The sequence below is a fragment of the Littorina saxatilis genome, linkage group LG17 (assembly GCF_037325665.1).
Source record: "Littorina saxatilis isolate snail1 linkage group LG17, US_GU_Lsax_2.0, whole genome shotgun sequence".
Classification (NCBI taxonomy): Eukaryota; Metazoa; Mollusca; class Gastropoda; order Littorinimorpha; family Littorinidae; genus Littorina; species Littorina saxatilis.
The window spans coordinates 68006024-68026023 of record NC_090261.1 but is presented as its reverse complement, the minus strand read 5'-3'; the positions used below and the strand labels follow the sequence as shown (position 1 = coordinate 68026023).

Here is a 20000-nt window from a genome sequence, read left to right as displayed (position 1 = left end):
TCGATTCTAAACAAATTCAGACATCAAGCACCTATAGCTGGATGAAAGCTGAGATGCCATAGAATCTCTTGCAGAACAGCAAGTTTGCGGCACGCCAGCGCACACTAACAGGTAGGCAGACAGATAGACCGATATAGACCCAAAGATAGACCACACTCAAAAGAAAACGCCCACGAAGCATCACTCGATCTAACATTGTAAAACACGGTCGACACAGGTAACACAAACATGAGATACAGAAAGCTAGAGAGGAAGAATCAGACATACAAGACTATGCTATATATATATATATATGCATCTTCGGGTTATTGACAGGTGAAGAAGAGCAGCAGAGGCACAGAGACAACGCTGTCTATTCTACCTGTGGTGACATATTGACCGTGTGTATCTCATCAAAGATTTGGAGGAGACAGGTATGGACAGGTGTGATTCTCCCAGCGCCTCACAGACAGGGGAAATAAGCCGAGTGGTCAGCGTGCAGACAGGGTGTCGGGACAGAGAGGGTGTGACGTGTGACGACACCTGATAACGGCAACATCAAAGGCACGGCCACCGCGTGTCGCCACAACACGTACCGGGCCACTTAGCACGCCTGTCTTTCAACTCTACTTACAACTCGACTTACAACTCTACTTACAACCCTACTTACAATCCGATTCTGAATTAACCAAATGTCTAGACTCTGATAGGGTCAAAGTCGTGCACACTTCCATCAGGAAGATCAAACTAATAAGCCTTGGTTACCTTACAACTCTAGCAAATAAGACACTGGGAGACTCACACCTAGCCACATGTAGAATTCTTCAAAATAATGTTTACGTGTTTCGTGTTGTCGACGAACAGGTGGTCAAAGTTCAGCAATACAGTCTGCGTACCACGGAGTGATTCTGCGGGCATCGCAGCAAAAAGAAAGAGGGGCATTTTTCTCTGACTCTTGGGGCTGATGCCACACACTAACACTTGGTCTCTAGACTGGATACTGCATACGTCAGTCATATACACTTTTATCAGAAAGTTCTGATGAAAAGTTCCTTACTTAAACAACTCTGCTCTGAAAGAATCAAAGATTTACTCACTTTAATCAAACTCGATCGTATCTCTGGCTGATATATCGTTCACCATCTTGAAAGCGCTTGCACAAAAGAATATCGTTTTCCGAGCAAAGAAAACGACCAGCTAGGGCGTTCGTGCAAAGAAACGTAGGTCAGCGTTAAAGACCTCAACAACGCCGGCTCAGCCCTACCGTCGGTTCCTCTCAGTCAGAGAAGTTTAAAAAGTCTTGATTTCTTCTCGGGCGTCATTTCTGTTAAATCGAAGCAAGGACCGCTCTACTAAAACATTGGCCATTCTTGATGTCTATCCAGGAATTTTTTTTTAAGTGAATTTTTTAGTTTGGTCAAGTCTGCAGTGGTACACTTACTGAAGGACAAAATAACTTGATTGTATAGGAATCAAAAAACAAGAATTGTAGGTCATTGGAACGTTTAAAAATTGTCAAAACAAAAAGGTTACATTTACAATACAGACAGATATTGATTTTGTCAATAATTGAACGTTCCAATAACCTTGGTTTTTTTATTCTGAATTTTGGAATGTTAGCAGTCTATCTGTTTTTGGAATTGTATTGCATAGGAATACCAAGCTTTCAATAGTCCGTGTGTTAACGAACTGTATTGCATAGGAATACCGAGCTTTCAATAGTCCGTGTGTTAACGAATTGTATTGCATAGGAATACCGAGCTTTCAATAGTCCGTGTGTTAACGAGTTGTATTGCATAGGAATACCGAGCTTTCAATAGTCCGTGTGTTAACGAACTGTATTGCATAGGAATACCGAGCTTTCAATAGTCCGTGTGTTAACGAACTGTATTGCATAGGAATACCGAGCTTTCAATAGTCCGTGTCTTAACGAATGGTATTGCATAGGAATACCGAGCTTTCAATAGTCCGTGTGTTAACGAATTGTATTGCATAGGAATACCGAGCTTTCAATAGTCCGTGTGTTAACGAGTTGTATTGCATAGGAATACCGAGCTTTCAATAGTCCGTGTGTTAACGAATTGTATTGCATAGGAATACCGAGCTTTCAATAGTCCGTGTGTTAACGAACTGTATTGCATAGGAATACCGAGCTTTCAATAGTCCGTGTGTTAACGAACTGTATTGCATAGGAATACCGAGCTTTCAATAGTCCGTGTCTTAACGAATGGTATTGCATAGGAATACCGAGCTTTCAATAGTCCGTGTGTTAACGAGTTGTATTGCATAGGAATACCGAGCTTTCAATAGTCCGTGTGTTAACGAGTTGTATTGCATAGGAATACCGAGCTTTCAATAGTCCGTGTGTTAACGAGTTGTATTGCATAGGAATACCGAGCTTTCAATAGTCCGTGTGTTAACGAATTGTATTGCATAGGAATACCGAGATTTCAATAGTCCGTGTGTTAACGAATTGTATTGCATAGGAATACCGAGCTTTCAATAGTCCGTGTGTTAACGAACTCCAGAGATTTGACAAAAGAGCGAGTGTCTACGAACGTGACCCCTTTGGCAGAGTGACTGCAAACTAGGTTAGGGGGAGAGGAAAGAGGGTATGATCGAGGTAGGACACTCGACAGATAGGGACACGTACACGTATCTATCTGTTCACATAGCCGCCTCCACAATACAGACAGATATCGCTTTGACCTGTCTCAGCACAATAGTGACGGAACCAACCGGGGAACCTGTTTCTATGACTGTTATATTGGTCAAAGGTTGATAATAAGCTTTGAGCTTGGTGCACAGGCAACTTAAAATGGGCACAAAAAGGACTTGTCGAAAACATGTCGGAATTGAAACCACACCGACGGTCGCAGTGGCGTGGTGGTAAGACATCGGCCTCCTAATCGGGAGGTCGTGAGTTCGAATCCCGGTCGTTGCCGCCTGATGGGTTAAAAGTGGAGATTTTTCCGATCTCCCAGGTCAACTTATGTGCAGACCTGCTAGTGACTTAACCCCCTTCGTGTGTACACGCAAGCACAAGACAAAGTGCGCACGGAAAAGATCCTGTAATCCATGTCAGAGTTCGGTGGGTTATACTGAGAAACACGAAAATACCCAGCATGCCTCCCCCGAAATCGGCGTATGCTGCCTGAATGGCGGGGTAAAAACGGTCATACACGTAAAAAATCCACTGGTGCTAAAAACATGAGTGAACGTGGGAGTCTAAGCCCATGAACCAAGAAGAACACACCACACCGGTAATCAAGATTGTACAAGTGCAAACTAGAAGGACAGCTATGGGAGTTGTGCATTAAACAAATTGCCTATTACTCAAAAAAACAAAAAACAAAGATTCAGTATTAAGACAAAGTCAACATTATCATTCGCTAAATTATGCATGTGTCCTAAACCCACACCGAATCTAGGTGACTCGCTAAAATGTGGAGTCCATTATATGCACAGTCATACTCAGCGTATCACCTGCACAGACACCTTTCATAATGACTTCCTTGTACCCTTTGTAATATTCAGCTAATTGTCACAAGTTCGTTGTGACACTGTCCCCTCCCCTGTCTTTACGTTGCTTAATTTTCTCTTTCCACCTCCGCTCATCCAACACACACACACACACACACACACAAGCTCACACACACACACACACACACACACACACAAACAAGCTCACACACACACACACACACACACACACACACACGTTCACACACACACACACACACACACACACACACTTGTCTCAACCCACTCTTCCCTCACTGCCTTCCCCTTCTTCCCCCTGCCCCCCCTCGCTCTGTCCGCCCCCCCCCCCCCCCACACACACCCCACCCCACCCTGCTCTGTCCCACCCCCTACCACATCTACCCCAAACTCCCAAAACATTCTCTCTTTACATCTAGTCCTACAAGGCGTTTGAAAACGATCGAAACACAAATTTGTACACGCACTCGTGTTGGTTGGGATTAGCGCATTGAGCGAAGGGTCTCGAGGGGTCTCACAACAGTTCTTCAAACTCGACCATACTTCACGGCTGAAAGATGACCTGACATCAAATTTGCTGTACCAACAACGACCAATACGCCTGGATTTTGGGCTTACTGCGAGCGAGTTGAAGTTAGGACCAACGACCGCTTGAATGTTGGTATCGATGACAAGGCATAACGAAGCCCCCCACCTACTGGTATACTTATACATCAGTATTGCCCATGAAAAGTCGGCTCTGTGCATCGACTGAACGGCTAACAAATTCAGTTTAACGTCCTCTTAGACAAGTTGTGCTATATCAGGACATGTATTGGCAATGACGACATAGTGTGACATTTTGACAAGCCTACGACACGTGTCTTCTTCGACACGCCAGCATTATATTAGGTTTTATCTGGTCAAAGTATCGAAATACTAACATGACACATAATATTATAATTAATGTTACTAATATAACAGCATTATATTAGGATTGTCTGGTCAAAGTATCGAAATACTAACATGAGAGACGAGAGATGAGGCATGCGTGTTTTCGTGTTTTCCAAGCCCTGACACATTTACTGTGCGCTTGGGATCTTTAACAAACGTATGCGTGCACAGGGGGTGTTTGAACACCGAGAAGAGTCTTCTCAAAGTTGACTCTGAGAAATAAATCTCTCGCCGAACATGGGATTCGAACCCACGCCGATAGCGACGTACTGGCTCTAAAGCCAGCGCGCGACCCACTCCCCCCGAGACCCATGAGCCTGTTGCGTCGCTTGCGCACGGTCAGCAGCCGCATCGACTGGGACAAGGTAGTCTGTCAGTGTGGCAAGACTGGACACCTCACGCACGTGTTTGAAGGTTGTGACTCTCTCAAGGAAGAGATGTCTAGTCTCATCCGCTACAGAAGGGAGAATGCCCTCAGTCTGGGAGACTTCCTCCGCCCACACCCATCACTCGGACAGAAACCGATGATGGTCTTGGTCACCAATCTGTTCACCTCAACTGTTGCGAGCTGGTTCTAGTGTGCTTGCAGCAGGCCCAGCACAGCACAGATCCACTTCTGGAATCTTCAGCTAAATGTGTCCCAAGACACACATTTTGTAGCCCTGGCATCCTGAAAGGCAGAGGCCCCAACCTACAGGTTTGCTTCCATACCAAAAACGCCTCCAGACACGGGAACTTGGGAGCAGAGGCAACAGCTCCGCTTGAACCTCAGAAACCAAATGTGCCTCCAGACACACAGATCCCTTAGACGGCCGAGGCTGTGGCCTCTACGGTTCTCTTGTACCAAACCGCCTCCTGACTCTGCATCAGATTGCTTGCGCTGGCATCTGCTTACATAGACCCACATTAAGTCACCACACAGACGACATTTGGTAGCACTGACTGCCAGCTTCACGGTAATGCGTACCCCTAGCGCGGCTCTGCTTGGGTGGGAATGTTCTGAGCAAAACACTATGTGTTACTCCATACCCCCCGCCCTCCATGGAACTTTTTGACCCCAACAAATTGTTTGCCCAGTCGGTAGAGGCGCTGGCTTTAAAACCGGTTGTTACTATCAGCGTGGGTTCAACCCCCAAGTTCGTCGCGGGATGTGTGTCCCAGAGTCAACTTTGTGCAGACTCTCCTCGGTGTCCGAACACCCCCGTGTGCACGCATGCGCACGATAAAGATCCCAGGGTCACAGCGAAAGCCTCAGGCCTTGGAAACACGAATACATGCATGCAAAAATATGAAGCCCGGGTGTCCGTTCGGCCAACAGCCAATAAAGTAACCATTTCAGCACTGACCCAAGACGACCCAACCCGGTCTCTAGCCCATTTCAGGTCTCCTCTAGCAGCCGGCAGCCAGCTGTCTACATCCCCCCGCATTTTTATTTTTTATTTTCATACAAAGCCGGGTTTTCCCGTGTAACATGCCCCTAATGGCTTTGCCGTGAGGGCGTAAAACTTACATTTTCTCTGCAATGTGTCAGCAAACATTGACCACAGAGGGTTGTGTCCTGCAAACCCCGTGTGTATGTGTGGCCTTTGAATTAGCTATCAATGACCCTTTCAACAGAAATGAGTTCACGTCAGTCATTAAGCACTGGGGAATCAGTGACAGGTAGAAAAGGTGTGAAGTGGTGGTTATCTGTAAACACCTGAAATACCTGCGTTAGGGAATATTGGTATTCCTTGTTGTTGTTGGATTCGTGAGGGTTATGTGTATGGGGGGGGTCTAAATCTGCGTGAGGAGGTGTGTAAGCGTGTGTGTGTATGTTCGTGTGTGTGTATGTTCGTGTGTGTTAGTGACAGCGGGGGTGGGGAGTCTGTGCGTTCGTGCGTTTGTATGTATGTGTCGGGATGGGTAGGGGGGGGGGGGGCGACAGAAAGACAGACATAGATAGAAAAAAGGCTGTCTCTTTTTTGTTTTATAGAATTCTTGTTCTTTCGCAATTTCTCATGAAAGAGCACGCAGGGAGAGCTGGGAGATAGTTCCGGGAGGAAAATATCAGAACGTGCGTTAGATTTTAACCGACATACGTCTATCAAGAAAGATCAAAATAGGATTTGCAAAGCTGCACTTAATTTCCTGACAGTGTTATTACACAAATATACAATCCCTGTAGAGAAAAAGAGAGATTCAAACAGACAGTAACTATCTTGAAGCCAACCTTTCCCTTTGAGCGGCGCTGACATTTTTCTCAGAACAACGTCCAGAAATAGCCCTCAACTTGTGTTTAGAATCAAAGAAGTCTACACGATTGGCAGCTAATGGGGGCATTTCGGGTGCAATCTCTCACAAGTTAGAGCCCGGCAGTTATAGGGAGAAAAGTTCTAACCATTTTGTAATTTCTGGAAAAATCACATTTATTGTCAAGGAAAAGTACGGAAAGAAAGATCTTTTAGCCAAGAACGTTTGTGGTTTTTGATTCGGAAAGGGAGAGTAATGGTGGTGGCGGGGGGTGGGGGGGGGGGGGGGTAGTGCAAGCAATGGGTTGGGGGGGGGGGGGGTCTGGGCGGTGCAATAACCGATATAAAACGTCCTTGTAAGCCTCATAGCTGCTTCTTCTGAATGAAGCACCCTTCAGTCATAGTGACAAGCTGTTCCTCTTTCGGTTTTACTTTCCATGACGCATGTCTGAAGTGTTGTGAATGAAAAGTGTATCGAAATTCAATAACTGCAGGGAACACACAGCGCCAATACCACCTTGAGGTTCAATCAGCCCAGAACTGACACAGACAGCATCTGTTCCCCAGTCCCACGGGGGCCTGGAATAATGTACAGAGGAAACCCCCTGACAAGACACCTCCCCCCCCCCCCCCCCCATGTTAAGACTCCCTCCTTTTTAAGACCTTGCTTTTTCAGATTGTCTGTTCATAAGCTCTGTAAATGTAGCTCCATTTTAAGACTCCCTCCATTTTAAGACTCCCTCCTTTTTAAGACCTTGCTTTTTTCTCTTTTTTTTAAAGGTCTTAAAATGGGGATTCCGCTGTACCTGATATGGGCCAGTCGAGTAAAGCACTAGCGCCTACAACCTTCTTCTGATTAAAAAACCCAACTAGAACATATCTGGTATTTTTTTATGTTCAAGTTTAGAGTGCCAAATTCAAGGAAGATCTTGCATTGTAGACCCAGGCTTTGCAGACTGAGAGAACCAGAACCGTTGCAGTATATTGATACTGTCAATCAATCAATCAATATGAGGCTTATATCGCGCGTATTCCGTGGGTACAGTTCTAAGCGCAGGGATTTAAAAAAAAAAATGTTATGCAATTTATATCGCGCACATATTCAAGGCGCAGGGATTTATTTATGCCGTGTGAGATGGAATTTTTTTTACACAATACATCACGCATTCACATCGGCCAGCAGATCGCAGCCATATCGGCGCATATCCTACTTTTCACGGCCTATTATTCCAAGCCACACGGGTATTTTGGTAGACATTTTTATCTATGCCTATACAATTTTTCCAGGAAAGACCCTTTTGTCAATCGTGGGATCTTTAACGTGCACACCCCAATGTAGTGTACACGAAGTTAGGAAATTCGCGTATTTTCTGATTCATTTAGGAAATACATGTTTTTCCTAAACAGCTTAGGAAATACATGAATTTCCTAAAAGAGTTGGGAAATTCACGTATTTCCTAAAATAAAACGCCAACAATTACATGTATTTCCTAATCTATAAATACACCCAAAGGATGCACGAAAATTGTAAAGAAATGAGAAATAGTCCCTTTCATTTTGCTACATTTATTCAATTATTATTTAATAAAACGGGGAAACAGTTGAAAAAATGCACTTATTCACAAAATTGTACTACTCTCGATCATATAAACATATTGGACTAAAACAATTAGCATAATCAAAGTAAACTTTTTAGCACATAAACACCTCATGTCCCTAATAGGCTCTAGTTCCTGTGGGAAACAAATTTTAAGAATCATCATCATCAAGTAAACTTGCGCCATCTTGTTTCAGTCACAATAAAATCTGCTTGAATCAGCATTTGTTTTTACACGCGAGACTTCCATGGCACGGAGAAACAGTTTTAAAAAAATGCATTTATTCACAAAATTATACTACTCTCGATCATATGAACACATTGGGATTAAAAAACGAGCATAATAAAAGTAAACACAACACATTTCACTAACTTGTGAACACTTGTTCAACTTCCTGGCAGATTGACAACAAATTCATAGTCCGTGTACAAATCGTCTCTTATTTTCAGGAAATTCGTGAATAGTTCACAGTTTGTGCATAATAAAAGTCTCACGTGTCGGGGAAAAAAAGTATTTTACACAAGTATTCGGCGCCCTTCGTTTGGGTGTATTTATAGATCAGGAAATCCATGTAATTGTTGGCGTTTTATTTTAGGAAATACGTGAATTTCCTAAATATTTTAGGAAATTCATGTATTTCCTGAGCTGTTTACGAATTACATGAATTTCCTAAATGAATCAGGAAATACGCGAATTTCCTAACTTCACGGATTGCCTGTAACATACATATAAGTGGTGAAAAGCGAATAACAGTGTTGTTGCATCAATTACATATTTAACATAAGTAATAATTCATTATCATTGAGTTTTTCTTTTTGTTTTGCTGTTCTCTTTTGTGTGTGTGTGTGTGTGTGTGTGTGTGGTTGTTTTCTTCCATACATTCGTAACGAACTAACGAACTAACGAACCCCTAACCCTCTCCATGAAAATGTACATTTATCTGAACTTACTTATTGCATGTCTCAGCATCGATGTTCTCGTCCCACGCGCTTCATTCATAGTCTCACCTTTTTTTTCTTTTTTATTATTTTTTTTCTCTGTAAATCCTCCTGTTTTGATTAAGTTCCCCATACCCCCCTCCTACATTTTGTTCTTCTGGTTAATAATTGTGTTGTCCACCATCATGAAAACTTGTGTAACTTAGCATTGTTATGGTCACGTCAAATAAGCATCTGCTTGAGTTCGTGTCCTAGCTGCATTTTTGTCAATTGTTTCATGTCATGTATTTTGAATAAAATTGTGTTTAAACCAATAACTGTGACTTTGATATTCGATTCATTCCGTAAAACCTTCTGTCGTGTACCTAGGACATAACTTTGGCGGACTGTTGATAGATCTATAGATTAATTTGACTATTTTTACCCCGATAATTATGAGATTTGTCACATTCAAAGTCCACCTTCGTTTTTATAAATCAACTGCAGCAAGCTATAGACACTCTGACACACACATAAACACACACACACAAACACGCACGCACGCACGCACGCACGCACACACGCACGCTCGCACGCAGGCCCACACGGACGCACGCACTCGCACACACACACGATGTGACCTGATCAGATCCCACATCTGGTCCGACGCGGTTAATTTAACCCCCCCCCCCCCCTCCCTCCCTTCCCACTCACCCTCAACCTTATCGCTGCAGCATTTTGTGTGACGGCCAGTCAGAATTACACTGTTTATACGGTCGTCTGCTTATGCAAGTTTGACTGCGAATCTGATTTCATACCCCCCCCCCCCCCCCCACCCCTCCCCCCCTGTCGTCTGGTTATGAGCGAGAATCGGGTTTGGGGCTATATACTATATCTGAAGTATGCCTTGGATGTCATAACCCACCCGGATTAAGCACGGTAAACACGTAAATTGTGACTTTGAGTTTGGTTCGCAAGGCGAGTTTATGACGAAGCGTGGCATGTGGTTTTGTCGTGTTCGATTACAGGCGGAAGGTATCGTCCACTGGACGACTACTATCACAGAAAGACTACAAGGTACGTCACTCACCTTCGAGTCTTCTGTGTTCTTGGAGTCGCTTCCTGGGGAAAAATATTGTTCAAGACGGTTTGCCTCTTCCTACAGTCTGTGTAAGGTCAAATAAATACAGTGGAATGATTGTTTGAACTATATGCACCTTTAGTTTTCAGCTTCCGTTCGCTGCAGGTTGTTTTTAACCATCATTTGGACGAATCTTCGTTTGCGAGCCGCTAATATCCACACGGCGTCTAATTATGCATCCGCACCGAATATGCATACCAGCGCTCATTGGTTAATAACAGGATATTCGATAATTATTTTCATTGGTCGACTGAAACGTTTTCCTCATTTTGAATGAAGTGGCAAACGGTTCTTCACTAATACCGAAAGGGAAAACTCCCGTGGGTAGCTTCCCTTTGCCGCACAATATTTACATATGTTTTAGACCAATGAGCGCTGGTATGCATATTCGGTGCGGATGCATGATTAGACGCCGTGTAGATATTACGGAGATTTAATAAACGAAACGTCGGGACGTTTCGTTTTGAAGTCGTGGTAAACGTCATCATTTCGGGAGTCTCTCGCTGGAAAGGTGAAGGTCAACTGAAACGGAACGTGGAACGTCAAAACGCAGTCACGTTTTCCACCCCCAAAAAACGAACAATATTTCGTCAACTTTTGTGAGTATTTTTGCACACTAACAGTTTTATTTGTTGGCCATTTTATGCATTGCTAGATTCATCAACCCTTTCACAGTCTTTCAGCGCTGAGAATGTGTTCATTGGAGGTAGACAACTGTTGTGAACTGAAATATTTTGAAGGGTGCTGATCCTGGTACATTTATCCAACTTCATGGTGAAGAAAGCAAATGGCGAAGCAGAAGTAGGTCATCGCATCGAATTTTTATTCTGGCTTCGTATGTGATTTTGTATAAACAAAGTCTGTGTGATTTATTTGGACTGAAAATAATCAAAGTATGCCCGATTCTGGACCACCTCCTAGGGTTTTTTTTCCCCATTCTGATCGAGGACAGACGTGATAATTTCACTTGAAGATTTATCGCCCTTCCTTCATTCCGAAACGAAACGTGAATACATCTAAATCTTGTCTGTGGCCTATGCCGTCTCGTTTCACGTTCCGTTTCGCGGGGTGACTCATTCACCAAACGAAACGAGCTGCAAAACGAAACGTGCTGTCTCTTGAATCTCCCTAAGCGGCTCGCAAACGAAGATTCGTCCAAATGATGGTTAAAAACAACCTGCAGCGAACGGAAGCTGAAAACTAAAGGTGCATATAGTTCAAACAATCATTCAACTGTATTTATTTGACCTTACACAGACTGTAGGAAGAGGCAAACCGTCTTGAACAATATTTTTCCCCAGGAAGCGACTCCAAGAACACAGAAGACTCGAAGGTGAGTGACGTACCTTGTAGTCTTTCTGTGATAGTAGTCGTCCAGTGGACGATACCTTCCGCCTGTGGTTCGATCTCAGACTTACTTGCAATAGTGATCGTGTGTGTGAGTGGGGTTAGATCCAATGATCTAAAAGTATTTTTAGATATGTGGGTTGGATCTTAAACTGAGCTTGGCATAGTTATTGTGTGTGAGTGAGGTTAGATCTTAGATTTGTCTTGGCATAGTTATCGTGTTTGTGTGTGGGGTTGGACCTTAGACTTGTCTTGGCATAGTTATCGTGATTGTGAGTGGGGTTGGACCTTAGACTTGTCTTGGCATAGTTATCGTGTTTGTGAGTGGGTTAAATCTTAGACTGAACTTGGCATAGTTATCTCGTTTGTGAGTGGGGTTGGATCTTAGACTGAGCTTGGCATAGTTATCGTGTTTGTGAGTGGGGTTGGATCTTGGACTGAGCTTGGTATAGTTATCGTGTTTGTGAGTGGGGTTGGATCTTAGACTGAGCTTGGCATAGTTATCCTGTGTGTGAGTGGGGTTGGATCTTAGACTGAGCTTGGCATAGTTATCGTGTGTGTGAGTGGGGTTGGATCTTAGACTGAGCTTGGCATAGTTATCGTGTTTGTGAGTGGGGTTGGATCTTGGACTGAGCTTGGCATAGTTATCGTGTTTGTGAGTGGGGTTGGATCTGGGACTGAGCTTGGCATAGTTATCGTGTTTGTGAGTGGGGTTGGATCTTATACTTGTCTTGGCATAGTTATCGTGTGTGTGAGTGGGGTTGGATCTTGGACTGAGCTTGGCATAGTTATCGTGTTTGTGAGTGGGGTTGGATCTGGGACTGAGCTTGGCATAGTTATCGTGTTTGTGAGTGGGATTGGATCTTGGACTGAGCTTGGCATAGTGATCGTGTTTGTGAGTGGGGTTGGATCTTGAACTGAGCTTGGCATAGTGATCGTGTTTGTGAGTGGGGTTGGAGGAGGAATAAGAATCGAGGGGAAGGAAAGGGGAGAAAGAGAGACCCATGGACATGGCATCCTCCTGCATGCGGACGGACGCACACACACATTCACACGCGCGTGCACGCACGCACACACACACACACACACACACACACACACACACACACACACACACACACACACACACACACACACACTCGGCGTTCTAAAATAAAATCATTCAAGCAAATCAACTAAGCGAAGAGAAAGGAACATTCCGCGCACGCACACGGAGTTCCAAAACATGAAAACCAAAGCCATTACAACAAAGCAACTTAGCGGAGTAACGTTCAGCGCATTTTCAGCTGAGAGCGAATACGCCTAACCTCTTGCATTACATAAACAGCATTCAGTTGCTTAACAAGTTATGAAATCTGACGTTCGGCGAGTATGTAATTACAAACTACAAGGATCATTACTTTCTAGAACAATAGGTCACATTGTCACAATTAACACCTCAATGCAATAACAAAACGATTTAGGAAATACGACTCAGCTCAAATCCCCAAATCCACGACAATAATGATTGCGTCATTGGTTAATGCACCGACTAATCCAAATCCAATTTGACCATCACAAAACGCATAATTATGTAACTTCGTTCCAAGAACAAGCGCTAATCTTTGCAAAGTCCCAACACATTCAGAGGTAAAACCGTGATGATGCAATAAATACCAGAACTCTCAACATGCCCTTAATGGTGTAACCGTGAGGGCGTAAAAAACATTTACCGTCTAGCTCAGTTGGGAAGAACTGTCATAATTGCCAGCATGCATTTCAAATAATGGTTTCTTCGCGTACATCGTAAAAATAAAAATGTCTTTCTTTTTTATTTTTTCCCCCTTTTTTTTTTTTTTACAAACCTGAAGCGAGGAACTGAACAAAACAAATACTTCTTCGAGCAACCGGTATGAACAAAACATGTCTTTTTTCACATATCACTGGATACAAACTGTCAGACAAGACGTGCAAAAATAAAACAGGTTAAAAAAAATTTTTAAAGCTCATTATTCAAGTATTTTGATGGATGTTGCAGTAAGATTAAGTTTAATTTGTCAAGGGAATTAAAAAGTTGACAACTTGTCAAAATAAACACCTCCTTCTGCCTCTCCTCGGCTGACCCCGTGGCCCACAACCCAACACTTCCCTCCATTTAAAAAATAAAAAGAAAATAGAAGAATAAAACGGTTGACGGTAGAGTGGGAATGGAGAAGAGGGATCCAGATGGGGGGGGGGGGGCGGAGAGAGGGGGATGTTGCTTAAGAATTGAGCGTGACGATGTGAAACAAAATCATGAACTTCATATCTGAAGGTGTACGATGTCATTACGAGGTTATGACAACAACAACAACAAAAACAGAAGCGACATTTGTTATGGTGTAAAACAAATTGATTTCATAATGATGAAAACCTCTAAGGTTTACTATAACAGAAACTAAGCACACACAAACTGCGGAGGGAAGGGTGGGGTAGAGATAGAGCGAGCGTCTTCGTGATAGAGAGACACAAAAAGAAAGGGAGGAGAAACGGACAGACAGACAGACAGACAGACAGACAGACAGACAGGGACAGACAGACAGGGACAGACAGACATACAAAGAGATAGAGATTCAGTTATACGATTCCTATGTTCTGTGAGTCAGGTTTTGGCTGAGGCAGCAGACTCACACAAATCTCGATTCTTCAACCTTGTGCACTGCTGAATGCAAACAAACATGCGCGGATTTCTTACCTCAAGCGTCTACCCCTGTTTCTAAACATGTGCTCTAAACAGAAATTAATGTACGCATACAAACAAAACATAAAAAAAACTCCCATATTTTGGCATAAAACGTCATCAAAAGTGAGGCAAAACGTCACAACACGAACACTTGTTTGTTGACGTTCACCGCAAGTGCGGCGACGGTCTCATAAAGCCGGGTGTGACCCTGGAAGTGAACCAATTCCAGGACAATAATGTCCTACATCTCTCGTCAGTTAGCGCACAGGCAGGCAACTCAGCAAAGTCGGTGTCTGTCTAAGCTATCACTCCTGTTTCTCCACTTGTCTTACTTCCACAACTCGCACCCTAAACACCAAGTATTTTTCTTAAGAACTGTTCTTTAAAGATATCTTCTTTTCATGTTCAATAAAAAAACAAAAACACTGTTAAGACATCGACAAATCTAATAAAAGTATGTCTGAAAAGAGGGGAAGTCTCAAAATGGGGGTACATCCACACACTGACTCTATCAACATCTCACAAAATGAGGCCTTAACACTTTCTACCCCACCTATGTTGACCAATTTTTTGTTTAGCCAAGACCAGCAGTGCTTCAGCAGGTCACTCAGAATTGGACTGAGTAACTGTGTAGAAACTGTGTATCAACACGCTGGAATGCAGGCGTCAGATGGACGTTACAGGAAGCGACTAAAGCTAACAATCTGAGCGGATATATCCGTACCTGGTCAGATAGAGCCATATGAGAGGGTACGGATATATCCGTCCCTGTGAGACAGTGAGGAGAGTCTCAAACTGGGGGTACATCGACATACTCTATGGAAATCTTAGAAAACGAGGCCTTAAAAGGAAGCCGTTTTAAAATGGCGGTTCGGGGCGGGGATGTAGCTCAGTCGGTAGCGCGCTGGATTTGTATCCAGTTGGCCGCTGTCAGCGTGAGTTCGTCCCCACGTTCGGCGAGAGATTTCTCAGAGTCAACTTTGTGTGCAGACTCTCCTCGGTGTCCGAACACCCCCGTGTGTACACGCAAGCACAAGACCAAGTGCGCACGAAAAAGATCCTGTAATCCATGTCAGAGTTCGGTGGGTTATAGAAACACGAAAATACCCAGCATGCTTCCTCCGAAAGCGGCGTATGGCTGCCTAAATGGCGGGGTAAAAACGGTCATACACGTAAAAGCCGTGGGAGTTTCAGCCCATGAACGAACAAACAAACAAACAAAATGGAGGTTCCACCATGCAAGATGTTGTAAAAGCCAATAATGCGATCCAGGCTTTGACACGGGATAAGAGCCGCGGTCCACTTGGACACATAGCACAATTCTAAAGCCTGGCCGCTGTCTGTGCAGGGTGGGGCGGGTTTTTTTCTAAATCTATTTTGTAATTGAAACCTATGTCAATCTGGCCAAGAAAAGAAGTTCATCAAAAAATGTCTTACGCTCTGCTCAAAAAGCTTAAAGGCTCTACTAGATAGTGTGTATATTTCCTAGCGGGCGGATTCTTTTCCCCATATCCTATACTCTGCTAACAAAAATTCAAAAACAAAAACAAAACTTAATGGCTCTATATTTTGTGTTCATTTCCAAACGGGAGGATGCTTTTTCCATGTCTGCTACAAAAAAAACCTGACAGGCTTTAGTTTTGTCTATATCAGTTCCCTGGCGGGAGGACGTTTTTTCCATGTCCTATACTTTGCACACACACAAAATCCAGCTTTATAGATGTGGGATAATCACTAGCAGGAGGATGCTTTTTTCCCATGTAAAAGCGTGGAAAGATCTGTGGCTGTGTACTTGATCATTTAGACCAGAGTGAGTGTATCTTTAATTGCCTTCAAACTCTGCGCTAAACAATCCCATGACCCCGGTTGGCCTCGGAATGACATCCACGCTTTCACGAGAGCAGAACAGACATGCGCTTCGCAGACCTCTAAACACTCTGCACGGCAAAAACGGTTCAAAAGCGATCAGTAATGTTCTACAAAGGAAATGATGTTTGCTCGTTCAGCAAACAAAGAGGTATATCTACAATAAACCGTGTTTATCTCAGCGTGTTTTTGAGAAACCGAATCCAGAAGATGCGCCTTTTCGAGTTGCCCGAGAACGATATTGTTTTTGTTTATTTTTTTAATGATTATTTAAACATTATATTCATGAACTTATCTTGGTGAGTTTCTCTTTCTTTTTTAATTTCATGGAAAATTCTTGCAAGGAAACAACTCACATTAAAGTGTTACTGACGCTTTAAAGTAGGCCAAAAAAAACAAACGAGTATTTTTCTCATGAAAGTTGTCTCGCAATCAAACATCAAAGAAAAAATAAAGACTCCAGAGAGAACGGTGATAAGATTTAAAGAGATCAGATAAAACTGCAGGCAATCTAACAATCTAGCGGCGAGTATTTCGGCTCACACCTTGTAATCTTTTCTTCAAGTGCATTGAACGTTAAGGTGCCTGCACAGGGAAATGAAAGAACTGTTCTCGATCAATGATAATGATTAAGTCTGTTATCTAACCATTTAACATCTGACGGTGCCATCAAAAAAGCCGCTGTTAGTCTGAAAGTTGGCTGTATCTTGAAAGGTTAGGACTTTTAGTAACATGAAGTCTGTTGTTTCTTTCTCTAACACTTAGGCCTATTTGGTACTCTGCAACGTCGTGTGATACCCTCTAACACTTAGGCCTATTCGGTACTCTGCAACGTCGTGTGATACCCTCTAACACTTAGGCCTATTCGGTACTCTGCAACGTCGTGTGATACCCTCTAACACGTAGGCCTATTCGGTATTCTGTAACGTCGTGTGATACCCTCTAACACTTAGGCCTATTCGGTACTCTGCAACGTCGTGTGATACCCTCTAACACTTAGGCCTATTCGGTACTCTGCAACGTCGTGTGATACCCTCTAACACTTAGGCCTATTCGGTACTCTGCAACGTCGTGTGATACCCTCTAACACTTAGGCCTATTCGGTACTCTGCAACGTCGTGTGATACCCTCTAACACTTAGGCCTATTCGGTACTCTGCAACGTCGTGTGATCCCCTCTAACACTTAGGCCTATTCGGTACTCTGCAACGTCGTGTGATACCCTCTAACACTTAGGCCTATTCGGTACTCTGCAACGTCGTGTGATTCCCTCTAACACTTAGGCCTATTCGGTACTCTGCAACGTCGTGTGATACCCTCTAACACTTAGGCCTATTCGGTACTCTGCAACGTCGTGTGATACCTGTGCAAACTTTTCTTCAAGGCATCTGGGTGCCTTTTGTGGTTTTATTTGACCATTTACGTTTTATCCAAAGTACACTCTGTCCATGGATTTGCATTTGACATACTTGTTTTTCATATCCCCTTGGTAAATTAATAGTCATTAACAGCGTGCAAGTCATCAATTTTCATCGGTCCTGGTTTCGATCGTTGGTGGGTTTTTTCTGCACCTGCTTGTTGGCCACTCAGTCCCTTCCTCTGCGGAGTCTGTCAGTAATTATGCCAAGGCTTGTTTGTCGAAAAGAAAATGTTACTAGCTTGTGTCAGACTAACTTTACTGACACATTTCGGCTAGATGGCATCACTGCTGAAGCCAGCAGAGTATACACAATGGTCATTGTGGTTGGTACAATACTTCATCAGACAAGGTTCTGAATGGTGATGTGGTAGCCTAACAGTTGCGGAGTGTAAGCTCACATTGTGACTCAAATATCCACACATTTTGGAAGTGAGACAAAAGCATGTCAGGCTCAACGTTCAACAAATAAATCAGCCACAGGGAGCGAAACGAAAGCAAATCCTGACATTCATCTTTATATACATCTCAAAATGTCCTTGGAATCAGAAATACAAGCAAGGAGCCATCAACCAACCAGGCAGACAATGTATCATTAAGCAACCAATCAACTCCATAATCAAACAAACAGTGAATTTCAGCAGCAGCAGCTCACTTTCATGCTAACAAGTTGCACATGGTGAGCGTCCTTGGAACACGTTAAATTTCCTACAATCGCGACAGACATGTTTTGTTAGTCTTCTAATTCTAAACTTCTCTGCCAAAATTGAGCACATAATATTTAACAAATGAGGCAGAACGCTTTTCTAAGATACGAGAAACAAAGGGAAGTAATCGTTTTGAATGCGTACGACATGTGCAAAAGCAGAAGTGAGAGTCATGCAGAACCAGTCTCCTGGAACCTAAGTGAGAGTCATGCAGAACCAGTCTCCTGGAACCTAAGTGAGAGTCATGCAGAACCAGTCTCCTGGAACCTAAGTGAGAGTCATGCAGAACCAGTCTCCTGGAACCTGAGTGAGAGTCATGCAGAACCAGTCTCCTAGAACCTAAGTGAGAGTCATGCAGAACCAGTCTCCTAGAACCTAAGTGAGAGTCATGCAGAACCAGTCTCCTAGAACCTAAGTGAGAGTCATGCAGAACCAGTCTCCTGGAACCTAAGTGAGAGTCATACAGAACCAGTCTCCTGGAACCTAAGTGAGAGTCATACAGAACCAGTCTCCTGGAACCTAAGTGAGAGTCATGCAGAACCAGTCTCCTGGAACCTAAGTGAGAGTCATGCAGAACCAGTCTCCTGGAACCTCAGAGAATTACAAGCATTGACATCAACACGCGACTTTCATCCTCTCTTCTCATTCCTGAGGTGCAAGGAGATTGGTTCCTCATAAAACTGAGCACACCAAACAAAAACTCCATAGACACTGACCTCCAGGAAGACACTTGGCCTTGCACTCCTTCTCGTCCTTGTAGCGATTCTGGTTGCCCTGGCAACCGCCGTACCAGAACCTCTGGCACTCCCGGTCCTGGGGGTTGTAGTGCCACCAGATCTTGAAGTCCGCGCACCGGCCTCGCTCCGGCTCCAGCAGGCACTCGTCTGCACGCACATGCAAGAAGCGGGCATAATACTTCTCCTTCCATCCCATGGTGAAGGTCGTCGTCTCCTTGTGACCGTCCTCCTTAACGGCGTAGCACGTGCGACTACAGTCGGCCATGGTTCGGAACCGGTTCGCGTTGCCCTCGCAACCGCTGTAGTAAAAGGAGCGACAGTGGCCTTGCCGATGGTCGAAGTAGTATCGTTTTGACCAACTGGCGCACTGACCGGCATCCGCGGGCAGTTTACACAGCGACAGGGAGAGGGTCAAGGGTACTAATGCTGCCATTATTCACTGGTTTCAATTACACTTTTTGTGTGTTTGATTTTGTTTTTTGTTTTTCGATTATTTTGCTTCTTTGTTTTTTGTGTTTGCTTGGTGTGTGTTTTTGTGGTCAGGATGTGAATTACACGTGCAAAATGTGCAACGGTTTGCGGCTTTGTTTTCTGTCCACGGTTTCTTAAGCAGGGTAGCAGTAAGTATTCCGTCCGCTTACCCTGGCCACGCTGTTGTTTTGTGTATGGCACAAACACGAAGTTTTCCGCATGGCACAACTTGAACTCACAATTGTCTTAATGGCACAAACACGCAATTGTGCGTATGGCAAACACACGAATTATTTTCGTTAAAAAATACTTGATTCTCTCGCAGTAAAATGTCCGCTCATAAAATCCCCATCTTGAAAATAACAACCACAACTATCTCATCTCGCGAAATACTGCAAAACAAACACCAAGAAAAAGACCCGGAAACTTTATCAAACACATCCGAAGCATCCAAC

At 43.7% G+C, this 20000-nt stretch overlaps 1 protein-coding gene across 3 annotated transcripts in view; it reads right to left on the bottom strand.

Annotated features, from left to right (window-relative positions):
- LOC138952305 (papilin-like) overlaps window positions 1–20000 on the bottom strand; it is a 293828-nt gene that overhangs the window by 91265 nt on the left and 182563 nt on the right. For all 3 annotated transcript variants that reach the window (XM_070323939.1, XM_070323942.1, XM_070323941.1), the window contains one exon: window positions 19054–19221. In XM_070323939.1, the coding sequence (XP_070180040.1) occupies window positions 19054–19221 (168 nt within the window). The remainder of the gene's footprint in view (window positions 1–19053; window positions 19222–20000) is intronic.